This window comes from Rhinatrema bivittatum, chromosome 14 (genome assembly GCF_901001135.1).
Source record: "Rhinatrema bivittatum chromosome 14, aRhiBiv1.1, whole genome shotgun sequence".
Classification (NCBI taxonomy): domain Eukaryota; kingdom Metazoa; phylum Chordata; class Amphibia; order Gymnophiona; family Rhinatrematidae; genus Rhinatrema; species Rhinatrema bivittatum.
This window is the reverse complement of record NC_042628.1, coordinates 51,454,288-51,467,689: the sequence shown is the minus strand read 5'-3', so window position 1 is coordinate 51,467,689 and position 13,402 is coordinate 51,454,288. Positions and strand designations below refer to the sequence as shown.

The 13,402-nt window shown below is 47.9% G+C and overlaps 1 protein-coding gene across 1 annotated transcript in view; it reads left to right on the top strand.

Moving 5' to 3' along the window:
• Positions 1-13,402, top strand: part of MEGF8 (multiple EGF like domains 8) — a 295,542-nt gene that overhangs the window by 180,895 nt on the left and 101,245 nt on the right. Inside the window, 5 exon segments of the mRNA XM_029577448.1 lie at positions 9,486-9,654; positions 9,656-9,894; positions 10,286-10,520; positions 10,773-10,902; positions 11,184-11,394. Coding sequence (XP_029433308.1) covers positions 9,486-9,654; positions 9,656-9,894; positions 10,286-10,520; positions 10,773-10,902; positions 11,184-11,394 — 984 coding nt within the window.

The following is a 13,402-nucleotide window of genomic DNA, read 5'->3' as shown; positions in this document are numbered from 1 at the left end:
CCCGGAGAGTGGGAGCTCTCGACCCAGGCAATGAGTCTCATCATCCGGCGGTGGGGGATGCCACACCTAGACCTGATGGCGACTCGGCTAAATGCCAAGGCAGCGCGTTTCTTCAGCCGGAGACGAGAACACGGATCGGAAGGGGTAGATGCACTAGCGCTTCCATGGCCGGGTCACATCCTTCTCTATGTGTTTCCTCCCTGGCCCCTAGTAGGCAAGGTGTTGAGGCGCATAGAATCCCATCGCGGTCCAGTGATTCTAGTGGCTCCCGAGTGGCCAAGAAGACCATGGTTTGCGGATCTAGTCAATCTCGCGAGGGACGGGCCCTTACGTCTGGGCCACCTTCCGAACCTACTTCGTCAGGGACTGGTATTTTTCGATCTCGCGGATCGCTTTTGTCTGGCGGCTTGGCTTATGAGCGGAGGCAGTTGAGGAAGAAAGGCTATTCCGAATCTGTCATTTCCACGCTGCTTCGCGCGCGGAGGCCTTCTACAACGCTTACTTATGCCAGAGTGTGGAAAGTGTTTGACTCCTGGTGCGCTGCCTCGGAAGTTCCGCCACGCCGGGCGTCGGTAGGGGATATCCTTATGTTTTTGCAGGATGGTCTGAAGAAGGGTTTGGCGTACAGTTCTCTGAGAGTCCAGATAGCGGCTCTGGGTTGTTTGAGAGGGAAGATTGGAGGATCCTCTCTAGCGGGTCACCCAGATGTTGCCAGATTCCTGCAGGGTGTCCGGAACTTGCGCCCTCCTCTCAGAGCCCCTTGTCCCTCGTGGAGCTTGAACTTGGTTCTCAAGGGCCTCACCGTAGCCCCCTTTGAGCCTCTGCGGCGGGCCTCCTTAAAGGATCTAACACTCAAGACTGTGTTTTTAGTGGCCATCGCATCCGCCCGTCGGGTCTCGGAGCTACAGGCTCTTTCCTGCAGAGAGCCGTTCTTGCGTATTTCAGACTCCGGAGTGTCGTTGCCTACGGTCCCTTCGTTCTTGCCTAAGGTGGTATCGGCTTTCCACGTTAATCAGTCTGTGGAACTGCCATCTTTCTCGGAGATGGAGCTAAAGTCTTCTCAAGGCTTCGAGTTGAAGCGTTTAGATGTTCGTCGAGTGCTCTTGCAATATTTGGAGGTCACTAATGAATTTAGGAGGTCGGATCATCTGTTTGTTTTGTGCCAGGGGCCCAGAAAGGGGCTGCAGGCCTCCAAAGCAACTATTGCCCGTTGGTTGAAGACGTCAATCGCAACCACGTACATTGGTTGTGGTAAGTCGGTTCCTGAAGGACTCAAGGCCCATTCTCTACGTTCTCAATCGACTTCCTGGGCAGAAAGTCAGCTGGTTTCTACTCAGGAGATTTGCAGGGCGGCCACGTGGAAATCATTGCATACCTTCGCTCGACATTATCGGGTCAATGTTCGAGGGCCATCGGCCGATTCCTTTGGCAGCAGTGTAATTCGAGCGGGACTCTCTGGGTCCCACCCCATTTAAGGCGGCTCGGGTACATCCCAGCAGTCTGGACTGATCCTGGTACGTACAGGGAAAGGAAAATTATGTTCTTACCTGATAATTTTCGTTCCTGTAGTACCAAGGATCAGTCCAGACGCCCACCCGATATTGTGTGTCAGGGGAGTCCGCTCGAATCCTTTTTTCCTATAGCTGTTCCGCTGTGGACAGGGTAAGTACAAATCCATTTCCTTTCATTTTGGAGTTGGTACCTTATTCATAAAGGGTTAGTGTTTGCATTGTTTGTACAGATTTTACTGCTTGATCTAGACAGTTGCCATGGTTAGTTGGCTAAGTGTGCGGAGGAATTATGTTACTTTTCTTCTGCTTTGATATCAATTATACTGAAGGATGGCAGGTGGCACACCAGTATATCTAGGGGGTGCTTTCAGTTTTCTCTCTGACTCCATCTGCTGGAGGGGAGGCATAACCCAGCAGTCTGGACTGATCCTTGGTACTACAGGAACGAAAATTATCAGGTAAGAACATAATTTTCCTTTATTCTATTACAGATGGTTCAGCCAATGGGGATCTGAGATCTTCCCTCAGATTAAGAAAGTCAGTAAACTGAGGAGAGTCAAAGAAAACAATTTAACAATACACTTGCTTGGATATCTAAGAAAAAGTAAAGCTCCAAGCTGTAATAGTGCCGGATGCATCAACAAAAATTGTTTGCGATGCTTTTGAGTAGGCCTGGATACATCGGGAAACATCCTTACAATACATTTCAAAAAGGAATGGAGAAATTGATAATTTCATTTTCCTTAGTGTAGACAGATAGACTCAAGACCAATGGGTTATGCAGAGAAAAAACTTGATTAAAAAGTAGGATTAAAAACAGATAACCGTAACTGTACTCAACGAATCATGAATACTGAACCCCAGTAAGAAAATAGATGCCCTAATCTAGGGACTGGATGATGCCTTACCTGTAATCTCTTGGAATCGATATTCACTCCTCAGGCGAATCCTTGGCACCGTTCTTGGGCAGCCGTGGCTGGATGCTGAGTCCATCTGTCTACACTAAGGAAAGCAAAATTATCAGGTAAGTAATTTCTCCATTTTCTAGCGTGTAGCTAGATGGACCAAGGACCAATGAGATGTACAAAAGCTACTCCCATTCAGGACGGAAGGCTGCCCACGGTCCGAGTAACACTTCCCTTGCAAAGGCTGTGTCCTCTCGGGCCTGTAAGTCCAGGCGATAGAACCTGGAGAAGGTGTGCAAGGAGGACCACTTTGCCGCTCGGCAGATATCAACGGGAGACAGCAGTCTAGCTTCTGCCTATGAGACCACCTGAAACCTAGTGGAATGAGCTTTAACTGAGAAGCATTTACTAAGCATTTTACTGAGCAGGTAGTGGCTTTCCTGCCTCCACATAGGCTCCCATGACCATCTCCTTAATCCAGCAAACTATGGTAGCCTGCGAAGCTGGTTCATCCTGCTTCCTTCCATCATGAAGGATAAACAGGCGGTCCATCTTTCGGACCGGTTCTGAAACTTTCAGATACTGCACCAAAAGTCTACTGACATTCAAATGACGGAGGAGGCGGTATTCTTCCACGCCCTTATGCTTATCTAGGGATGGCAACAAAATGGACTGATTCAAATGACTACCTTGGCAAGAAGGATGGAATGGAATGAAGCTGTAACACTCCTGGAGTCATCTGGAGGAACGGTTCCCTAACATGACAATGTCTGCAGTTCAGAGATATAATGTGCCAAGCATATAGCCACCAGGAACACCATTTTCAAGGTTAATAAACGCAAAGAAAGACTGCGCAGCAACCGAAAGGAGGGCCCTGTAAAAAAAATTCCAACACTAGATTAAGATTCCAAAGGGAACTGGCCAACTTCGGGGTGACCGGAGGTGCATCACCCTTTCAGAAAACGGGCCACGTTTGGATGAGCGACAGGCGGGTTCCGTTCACCTCGCCCTTGAAACAGGAGAGAGCCGTTACCTGGACCTTCAAGGAGTTAAGGGTGAAACCCTTATTCAAGCTCTCCTGCAAAAATTCTAGAATTAGTGGGATTTTGACTGCCCGAGGGGGGACACAGTGTTCCTCGCACCAGGCTTCAAATACTCTCCAGACCCGCACATAAGCTAGGGACATAGAGAACGTACAAGCACGGAGTAAGGTGGCAATTACTGCCACAGAATATCTTCGCTTCTTCAGGTGAGCCCTCAAGGGCCAGACTGTAAGACAGAATCGAGTTGGATCCTTGTGAAGGACCGGTCCCTGTTGAAGCAGGCTCCTTTGCGGTGGGAGGCTCAGGGGGGTCTTCACCAGAAATCTCCACATGTTCACATACCATTGATGCCTGGGCCAATCTGGAGCTAGCAATGGGACTAATCCCCTGTGGTGCTTGATTCTGCAAATGACCCTGCCCAGCAGGGGCCATGGAGGGAAGGTATATAGCAACTCTTCTTCTGGCCAGTTCTGAATAAGAGCATTGATCCCCAGGGACCACTGATCTCCTCTGCGACTGAAGAATTGGGGAACCTTTGCATTGTGGGATGTGACCAGCAGGTCATTGGACGGGAGACCCCAGCGATCTACTATCAGCTGAAAGGCTTTGACCGACAACACCCACTCTCCTGGATCCAGACTCTTTTTGCTTAGAAAGTCTACTCTGATGTTGTCTTTGCCTGCGATATGGGAGGCTGAGATCATCTGTAGATGTATTTCCACACATTCCATAAGAAGATCTATCTCCTGTGACACTTGCTGGCTCTTGGTTCCACCCTGGCGGTTGGTGTAGGCTACTGTCGTGTTTTCCGACATTACGCAGACTGCTTGACCCTGGAGTCTGTAGCTGAATTGTAGACACGCCAATCTGACTGCCCGGGCTTCCAGGCAGTTGATGTTCCAGAGAGCCTCTTCCTCGATTCAGCGTCCCTGGGCCGGTAGTTCCTGACCGTGAGCTCCCCAGCCCCAGATGCTTGTGTCCTGATGGGGCCAACCTCCCTGGTCAAGATGAGCAGGAGGCTGGTGACCTTTTAGCTTGCCAGAGCTAAACAAACTAATAAAGTAGTCTGTGAAACAGCGTCCTCTTCAGGTCTTTGTAGAAATTCAGTTGAATTCAAGAAATCAATCTCTTGGCCAGGGATCAAAGATTGTCCCCCAGCCTCTTCTTTCTTCATTGATGGACTATAATATATCTGAGAGATAGGTGAAATATTCTGATCCAAAACTTTCAAACATTCCCTAAGGAACCTTTTAAATAAATGTAATGGTGATACTGTAGAGAATTTAGGGAAATTAATAAGGTGCAAATTACAGCACCTAGAAGAAATCTACAGAAATTCATATTTTCTAGAAATGACCAAGATATCTTTGGAGAGCCTAGTGGCAAATCCTTTCTGCTCTCCAATGGTGTTCTCCACCTTCTCTAATCATGTTTTTACCAATTTGAGCTGTGTCAAACTTGAGAGCCATCTGAGAAATTTGAGAGGAGAGTGTTCTCTACAATCCAAGTTGCATTATGTCCCTGTTTTATTGTAACTGCTATCTTCATATTCTATCACATGTTAATGTTAAGTGTTTTTAAGTATTTATCCTTTTGTCACACCCTGTTTATTGTAAACCGGCATGATGCGACTCCCATCGCGAATGCCGGTATATAAGAAATATAAATAAATAAAATAAAAATAAATAAATAAATAAATTATAGCCTTTGCTTCCCATAAAGACTCCATGTCAAATTTTTTAGGTCGAGGCAAAGAGAAAGATTGTAATGGTAATAAGTCCTGAGTACCTCGATTCAGTTCCCCAGACAGTCACCTATATACCATCTCCTCCGAGGGACTCTCAGACTCCCTGGCAAATCAAAACACTGCACCTCTGACAGAATCTCCACTTCAAAGTGCAGCCTCCAACACATTCCCTCCTGCTTCCCCCCCCCCCACCCCGCCATCGACGTAATCTCTGGTGACGGATCAGCAACTACTCCCAGCGGAACCTTCCCTGACAGCTGAAACGGCAGTACCCTGTCTTTGGGGTTTAAAGATGTATCAAGGCCAGGAGACACTGCAAGGCCTCCTGTCTCTGCAGTCCAATTCAACAGCCACTTCCCAAGGTCACTTGCAGATACCTCCAGCTTGACCAGATATCGATCAATAGAACCAGAAGGGCTAAGGCTTCCCAAAGTGGAGGGAAAACTCGAGGTTGGCCTTTGCATGTCACCATAGATAAGTTTAAACAAAGCCTTGCTAGAAGCAGCCTAAATCATGCTGCCATCTCGGAACCATGCAGTCGGCCTGTCCCTTTAATAAAAAAAAAGAGGTTCACAGAGATAGGCCTGTGTGGCTCGGGAGAGGAGGGGTGCAGTGGCTGCTTCAGCGGGTGCTACTGGGGGTTGCCTAAGATATGTATTACGGGATTGATGAGTCTTGCAAGGGGGTCTTGCCCTGTTATCAGTGAATGCAGCAGAAGCCCACGTGCAGATGAAGCCAATCATGGCAGTGTCTGCAGAACACAAGGAAAGCTGCTGATCATGTGGGGACAAGCGATTGGGGCTGAAAGCAACCAGGACTGGCCAGCGTGGCACTGGAAAGCAGGAAAGCAACTCTGTTGACAGAGGCAGGCAAACTGGCCCTCTACAATGATGCAGGAACGGCATCCATCTTGTCTGCATGTGTAAAGGAGCAGGTTGAGTTGGGGGAGGGACAGGATTACCCTCCTCCATTATCCCCGGTCATCCTAGTTACCGTTTTGTGTGTGGGATGGCACAGAAGAGGCTGAAGAGCTCTTAGATGAGGGGTCAGACAGTCTGGAGGCAAAACACCAAGGCATCTCGGTTTTACAGCCACCGAAGAGAACACTGTGCAGAGGGAATTGATGCGCCGATTATATCGTGGGCTTGAGGAGATCGTCTTTGTCTTCCCTCCTTGGCCTCGGATGGGCAAGGTGTGACTTCGGATAGAAAAACATTCAGGCAATGGGACTCTAGAAGTTCCAGAGTGGCCTCTTCAACCATGGTTCGAATATCTGCTCTACATGGCCATAGATGCACTGTTGAGGTTCGTACTTCTGCTGGAGGTTCGTCATTAGGGCTCCTTATGTTTGGATCAGGTGGCTTCCCTTTGTCTCGCGGCTTGGGTGTTGAGAGGAGAAGAGTGAGATGGGGATATTCCAAAGCTGGCCAGGTGACCTACATCTTTGGTGTATGTGTGAGTTTAGAGGATCTTGGAGTCCTGGAGTGTGCCTAACAGAGTGCTGCCGGTTTGGACCTCTGTAGCTAGTTCAGACCTCTGTAGCTGGTTCAGACCTCCTATGTCGCATATTTTTGGCTTTTTCTGCGGGAAGGTCTGGCTTTTAACTCTTTCAGAGTCCAAGTAGTGCCTTGATCTGTCTCTGGGGAAAGGGGTATCCTCTGTCGGCTCAACTGGATGTGGTGAGGTTCCTCCGGGGGGTTACGATTTTACATACTCCGGTGAGGAAGATTTGTCTGCTTAGAATCTTATTCTGGTGCTATAGGGAATTTGTGAGACTCCATTTGAACTCCTATGGAGAGCATCGTCGAAGGATTTAATGCTTAAGGTAGTTTTTCTGGTGGCTTTGTTTAACCGGGAGAATCTCGGGATCCTTTGCTTCAGATCTCTGATTTGGGGGTATTGCGGTGTTTTCATTGTCAGTGAAGCTTCCAGCCTTTCCAGAGTTGGCATTCTCCTTGGGAGAGGAGCTTGTGCACTCGGATATTTGGCATGCCTTGTTGCGTTATCTGAAAATGATTTCCGTACATTGGCTCATCTAGTGGTCTAAAGAAAGGAGGCTAAGCATCAAAGGCTACGATCACACGGTCTGGTCGGCTTATATTTCTAAGGGTCGCCCTGTGCCTGAGGAGTTAAGGGCTCATTTAACACATTCTCAGGAATCCTATTGGGCAGAATCCCAACAGTTGTCTCCGTAGGGGATTTGCAGTGTAGCTACTTATAGTGTGCCACACCCTTTTACCAGGCATTATCACTTGGATGTTGAAGCTCTGACTTCCATGAGCCTTGGTAAGAGGGTGCTGTGAATGGGATTCTCAGGGTCCCACCCAGTTTGAGGGAGCTAAGATACATCCCAGGAGTCTGGACTGATCTGGGTACGTACAGGGAAAGGAAAATTAGTTCTTATTATTGATAGCTCTACATTGGCTTGGGTACAGGTTCACTACTGAGGAACTGCAGGTGGCACTCTCAGCAGCAGTGCCTGAAAAGTTTTTCGTTCTCTGCCTCCTACTGGTAGGGATGCAAAACCCATTTGTCTGGACTGATCTGTGGTTCTACAGGAACGAAAATTAGCAGGTAAAAACCAATTTTCCCATTTGTTGTCATTTCAATGCTCCTTTTGTTGCTCTCCTTTGTTCCTCTCTATCTCTTAGATCCTCCATGCCTGACACAGATTGTTTACCATAATTATTCATTTCCTTAAAGGCAAACCTTCTGAAATGTAGGACCCTTGTTCTCATATAGTTTGGTTCTGATCCACTGTTAACATTGAACCACACGGTACAGTGATCCCTGGACTTCCCATTGCTCCTGATATTCTGTCCATTTGTCAGTGCCAGGTCTAATGCCCTGAACTCTTGTAGGATTGATCCAGCTGTCCAATCTGTTTCTGGTTGATTTAGGTCCTCTGTTAACCGCAACTCCCTTTTGCTTGCTATCCTTTGGAAAGCATCTATCACGCCTGTTTCTACCTTGTCCCCTTGTGGTGGTTTAAAAATTGCACCAACATGGATAGTAGACACCTTGCTATCCGGCTGCCTAAGTTTTTTAAATTATATTTTATTGCAAGATACGATAAAGAACAATACAATGAAACCAAGTTGTAATAAACAATTTTTTAACCCCCATGTATTTTCTATATAGGGTAGTCCCAACATATTGCTAATAAGAAACTCATAGTTCTTATATACATCAAGCTTATTTCCATCTCTCCCTCCCTCCTGGTCCAAAGGGTAAAGTAGATTAAAGCCTTAATTACAATGCTTCACCAGTGACCGGCTGCCTAAATTAACTGGATAAACTTGTCCAGCTAACTTGGCTCAGTGGCACAGCTGCACTGCTGAATATCTTGACTATATAAAAGTTAGCCGGATAAGTTTATCCTGCTGTTTTAGGCTTATTTGGCTAACTAAGCTAGATAACACTGAATATTGGTGTTTATCCAGCTAAGTTAGCCAGACAAATAGCTCTGCTGTGGAACGCCCTGTTTACCTTTCATTTAGCTAGCTATCTTTTCAGCCAGATAAAAAGTTAGCTGGCTAAGTGGTAACTGATGATTGCAGCCGGATATTCAAATGGAGCCTTTTAACCAGGGAGGGACCCTGAGAATTTGCACTGAATATTGGGCCCCTTCAGCTTCCTTAAGGCAACCGACAGCAATTCAGCTGTTTTTTGCTTACTTGATTTTTTTTTGTCCCTAATATATACATTGACTCCTCCCTCTTTTTTTTATCTGCCCTGTCCTGTCCGTTCTGGTGTATTCACCTTCCGATCCTGATGATCACTGAGCCACCACGTCCATGTCCTCTTTCAACATTGAGCCTTCCAGGCAGTGAGTTTGTTGGTTAGACTCGGAGCATGTATACATGTGACTTTTCAAGTTGCTTGTCTGCCTTTTTGTCTTGTTTCTTTTCTGTTCCTTTCTAGAAATTGCTACCTGACCAACCCCAGTTCAGTCTTCCAATTTCTACCTGGCATTTTAAATTCACTGCTGCTTCTGTGTATCCATCTGCTGATACAGGACACTTTGAGCACCTCTTCATTCCCATGACTTCATTCTGATTACTCTGTGTCCTACTTCCCTCACCATCCCCGGAAGAGTGTAAAGCCCTGCTTGTTAGGCTGACTTGTCTATGAGCAAAGATACTGTAAACAGAGCTGCAGACCACCTTCAGTGAATGTCACTGGCAAGCCATCTCCTGATCCAGCTGTGGTGATTCCTTCCATTTCCTCTGCCTTTGCTTCTGGTGACTGTGTTTCTCTCCCTCCCCCCTCCCTGCAGGTCTGTATGGACACTCATCCGTGTACCACGAAGCCACAGATGCCTTGTATGTCTTTGGTGGGCATCGTTTCCATGTGGAGGTGGTGTCTGCCTCGCCGGAGCTGTACAGCCTGTACTACCCTAACCTCACCTGGAGCTTGCTGGCCCCATCCCAGGGCAGGAAGGTAAATGCCTGCAGGATGGGAGGAGAAAAAACATCTGCATGAATGGGGAGGAGGTGAGATGATCAGTCCTAACCCCATATCTCATTTCCTTGCTCCACAGCCACTCTCTCACTTCTTCCACGTTGCAGCAATCCTGAGGGACACGATGGTGGTGATTGGTGGGAGGACGGAGATGCAGGAGTTCAGTAACAGCCTCCAGTTCTATCAGATCAGCTGCAACACCTGGATCCTGCCCAACCAAACAGGTAACGGGGGTCCCAAGCTCACATTTGAATCCCACAATTTGGGAATTTAGAAAGGGGCTTAAAACATGTCAATGTCTTGTAAGAGTGATTGAGAATGATGGCAGTGGGACAGGGTGCAAACTATTTAGTCTTTGGTGGGGTGGATTGCAATGTTGGTCTGTCATTTTAAATTATTTTGTGCTTTAGTTTTACTTATTTACTTTTATTTTACTATTATATTTTATTGTATATGTGTTCTGTTTTACTTTATTGTATATGTGTTCTGTTTGCACATTGTTTTGGGTGATTTTTTTTTCTGGAAAGTGATTCATAAATGGAATAAAATGAAATGCTGCCCAGTCTGCTGTCTCTCTGAGGAGGTGACAGTAACTACACTGTCTCTCTGTTACAGAGGACTCTGTCATTGGCGCACCCATGAGTGACTCCATTGCTCATGCTGTGGCTGCCGTTGGAGACCGATTGTATATCTCAGGGGGATTTAACGGAGCAGCATTAGGACGGATGCTGGCACTGTCAGTGCCCACAGACCCCTGCCTAATCTTCAAAAGCCAGGACAGCTGCAACAGCTCCATGGGCAGCTGCACCTGGTGCGGGGACAACTGCATGACTGCTGATGCAGCAGAGAGGTAACCACAAGGGAGCCAAAGGAGAGGTGCAATGTATTTTAAGAGTTCTGTTTTCACCTGGAAATGCATTTTATTAGGGGGTTTTATCTGATCCTGGGAAGAGGAGGGAGATTATTAGTGAGTGCTATATGGTCCCCTGGGGCTGCTGTGTGTTCTTCCATGGCTGCTGGGAATTGTTGGGCACTACTGCTAGCTTGCTGGGTTCTCTATCCTAGTGCTGCTCCCTAATGGCTCTTCTTTCTTTTCTTCCAGTCTTGGCTGTTCTGGGGGGATTTCATCCTGTTTCCCTTTTCCACGGTCTGCTGATGAGTGCCGACGCTTGAGAACCTGCAGCGAATGTCTGGCTCGGCATCCCAGAGCTGCAAACCTCACCCAAGGACAGGTAAGCACAGGAAACAGTTTACGGTCTGCTTGTAGAACATCCCAGAGCAGTGAGGGGCGAGCACAGGGCATCATTTTTAATCCCGTTTCAGATCCTTTTGAGGAAGGCGGGAAGGGTTTTGGTATGAGGTCTTTGCTTTTGGCAGTCACTCCCATTGTCGCCAACAGAGCCTCTCATTGGGGAATGCCTTCTGATAATGCTCTCCTGTTTCTGCAGGGGTGGGATAAGAGTCACTTGTTATTAGAGCAGTGTCTGCAGTTATTCCTGTAATGTCCCCGCAGGGAGGCCTGCACTGTAAGTGGTGCACTAACTGCCCCGAGGGTGCCTGCATTGGCAGTGACGGGAGCTGCACCTCGGAGAACGACTGCCGCATCAATCAGCGCGAGATCTTTGTGGCCAGCAACTGCTCAGAGATTTCGTGCGAGGCCTCAGATTGCCCCAAGTGCACAGCATCCGGGAAGTGCATGTGGACGCGGCAATTTAAACGCACAGGTAGGAAGCGTGCATATCAAGTGTCGTGAGACAACACTCAGAAACGTGTGTTGGCGTGTATAAGATCTAGAGCTACCCTGAATGTGGAAACTTAAGGCTCTGGAAAAAATGTTGGCAATGAGATTAGAGGAGATGATGGAAACATTGGTTCCTAGGAATCAGGATTCACACCCAGAAGAAATACTACTCAGAGCTTATGCAGATTTTTGAATATTATGTCCTATACAGAGAAAGTGTTTATCATCAGATGCTGAATAAGTAGCGTAGAGTTACTTTTGTATAGTGCTTGACTGGTATAATTTTGGAAAAGTGTTTTTGTTCTGCATAAGCATATTTTATTTATTTTTATTTATTTATTGATCACTTACAGATACCTAAGCGATGTACAAGTGATGTACATAGTTAAAACAGACAATTTCTGATTCCAGAATAGAAGACAAAATCCATAGTCCAAAGAACAGGGTTAAGGCAACTGTTCTGGGTCCTTTACAATACATAAAAGGTACCCGACTAGGATGCCTTTGTCACCAGTACATAGTAACGTAATAGATGTTCCTGAACATACCCAGATCAGTCCAGAAAAGTGGGTTGTGTATCCCTACCAGCAGGTGGAGTCAGAGAACAATTAGAACTTTGGGCACTGCTACATAACGAGAGCGCCACCTGCAGTCACTCAGTATTTCTCTGACTCCAGCGGGTGGTACAGATGCACGCTTGCAGTCTTTAGTTATATTTTTTATTTAGTTAGTTTGAATTTAATTTTTTGGTTTACGGTCGCTTCCTGAGGTGTTAGGCGCCTTCGTGGGCCATCCCTCAGTAGAAGCCGGGCGTCCGGGGAATTGGATATTTCTATCAGGGTTTTGCCCACCACAGTTCGGTGTCTGATGACCAAGGGCTCCTAGCTACTCACCATCGTCTCTGCTACAGCTGCTCCCTTGTCTCCTGCAACAGCTTTTCTCTGTGTCTTGGTAAAGTTTAATTTAAAAAAAAAAAAAAAAGAGCTGTTTTTACTGTGGCTGACTGACAGTTTCAGTGCTGAGAAGGAGAGGTGCAGGAGGGACCCGGTCTTTTAAGGCAGGCCGGGGAAGCTGTCAGCAGTGTTCCCCTCAGCTCCCGGGACTCCAGGTCGTTTTCTGAGGGCAAGGGTGAGTTTTTTCTCCGAGTGCCTCGTTTACTCGCCGCTTACCTGCTGTGGGGGCCTTGCGATTTCACTATAGTCAGGCTCCTTTCCCGCGGCATGGCTGCATGAGTTTTTTTTTCTCCTCAGCCAGTAGTCTCTTAGCCCGCAGCACAAAAAGTTTGATTTTCCGGCCCTGCCTGACTGAAATTTTCTCTCTGTCGCAGCACCGAGCGTTTCTTTTTTTATTCGCGCCCTTTTCTATTTCACTTCAGACTATTGGCGCGCTGCTGCAGATGGGACTGAAAACAGAATCGCAGGCCTGCTGCGCGTGTGGGTCATGCGGCCAGGCGTTACATGCGGCCTCTTTATGCGCAGCACGTTCCCCAGGGTTAGAGGGCTCTTCAGGGCTTCTTGCCTCCTCCCTAGGGGAGGGAACGTCTGTCTCGCCTTCGGCTTCGTGGGAAGAGGATTCTCCGCCTGTTCTAGCCCTGGTGAGGGAAGACCTCACCGGGGGAACTGATGATATCACCCCAGCTGACTCTCCAGTGGGGGAGAGGGACCCGGAGGGGTTTTCCCCAAAATTTGTCCTCCTTATGCACCAGGCTTTCCTGGCAAGGAAATGCTTGGTGGTAAAACGGCCCGGTCTCCTGGGGGCAGGTTCAGAACCGCCTGAGAAAAGAGGTCGGGGTGCGGACCCTCGTCAGCGCCTCTCTATTCAGGCTCACCCCACAGGGGATTCTCCCCAGGGTACGCGAGATCCGATCCCGGGGTCTGGGGCGATGCCGGCTTCTGGGGTAGTAGGGGCGGCAGACCCGGATCCGTGGCCAGATCTGGCTGATGTGGATACTGATGATCCGGATGAGCCTGATGACCCTCCTGCGGAGGGGG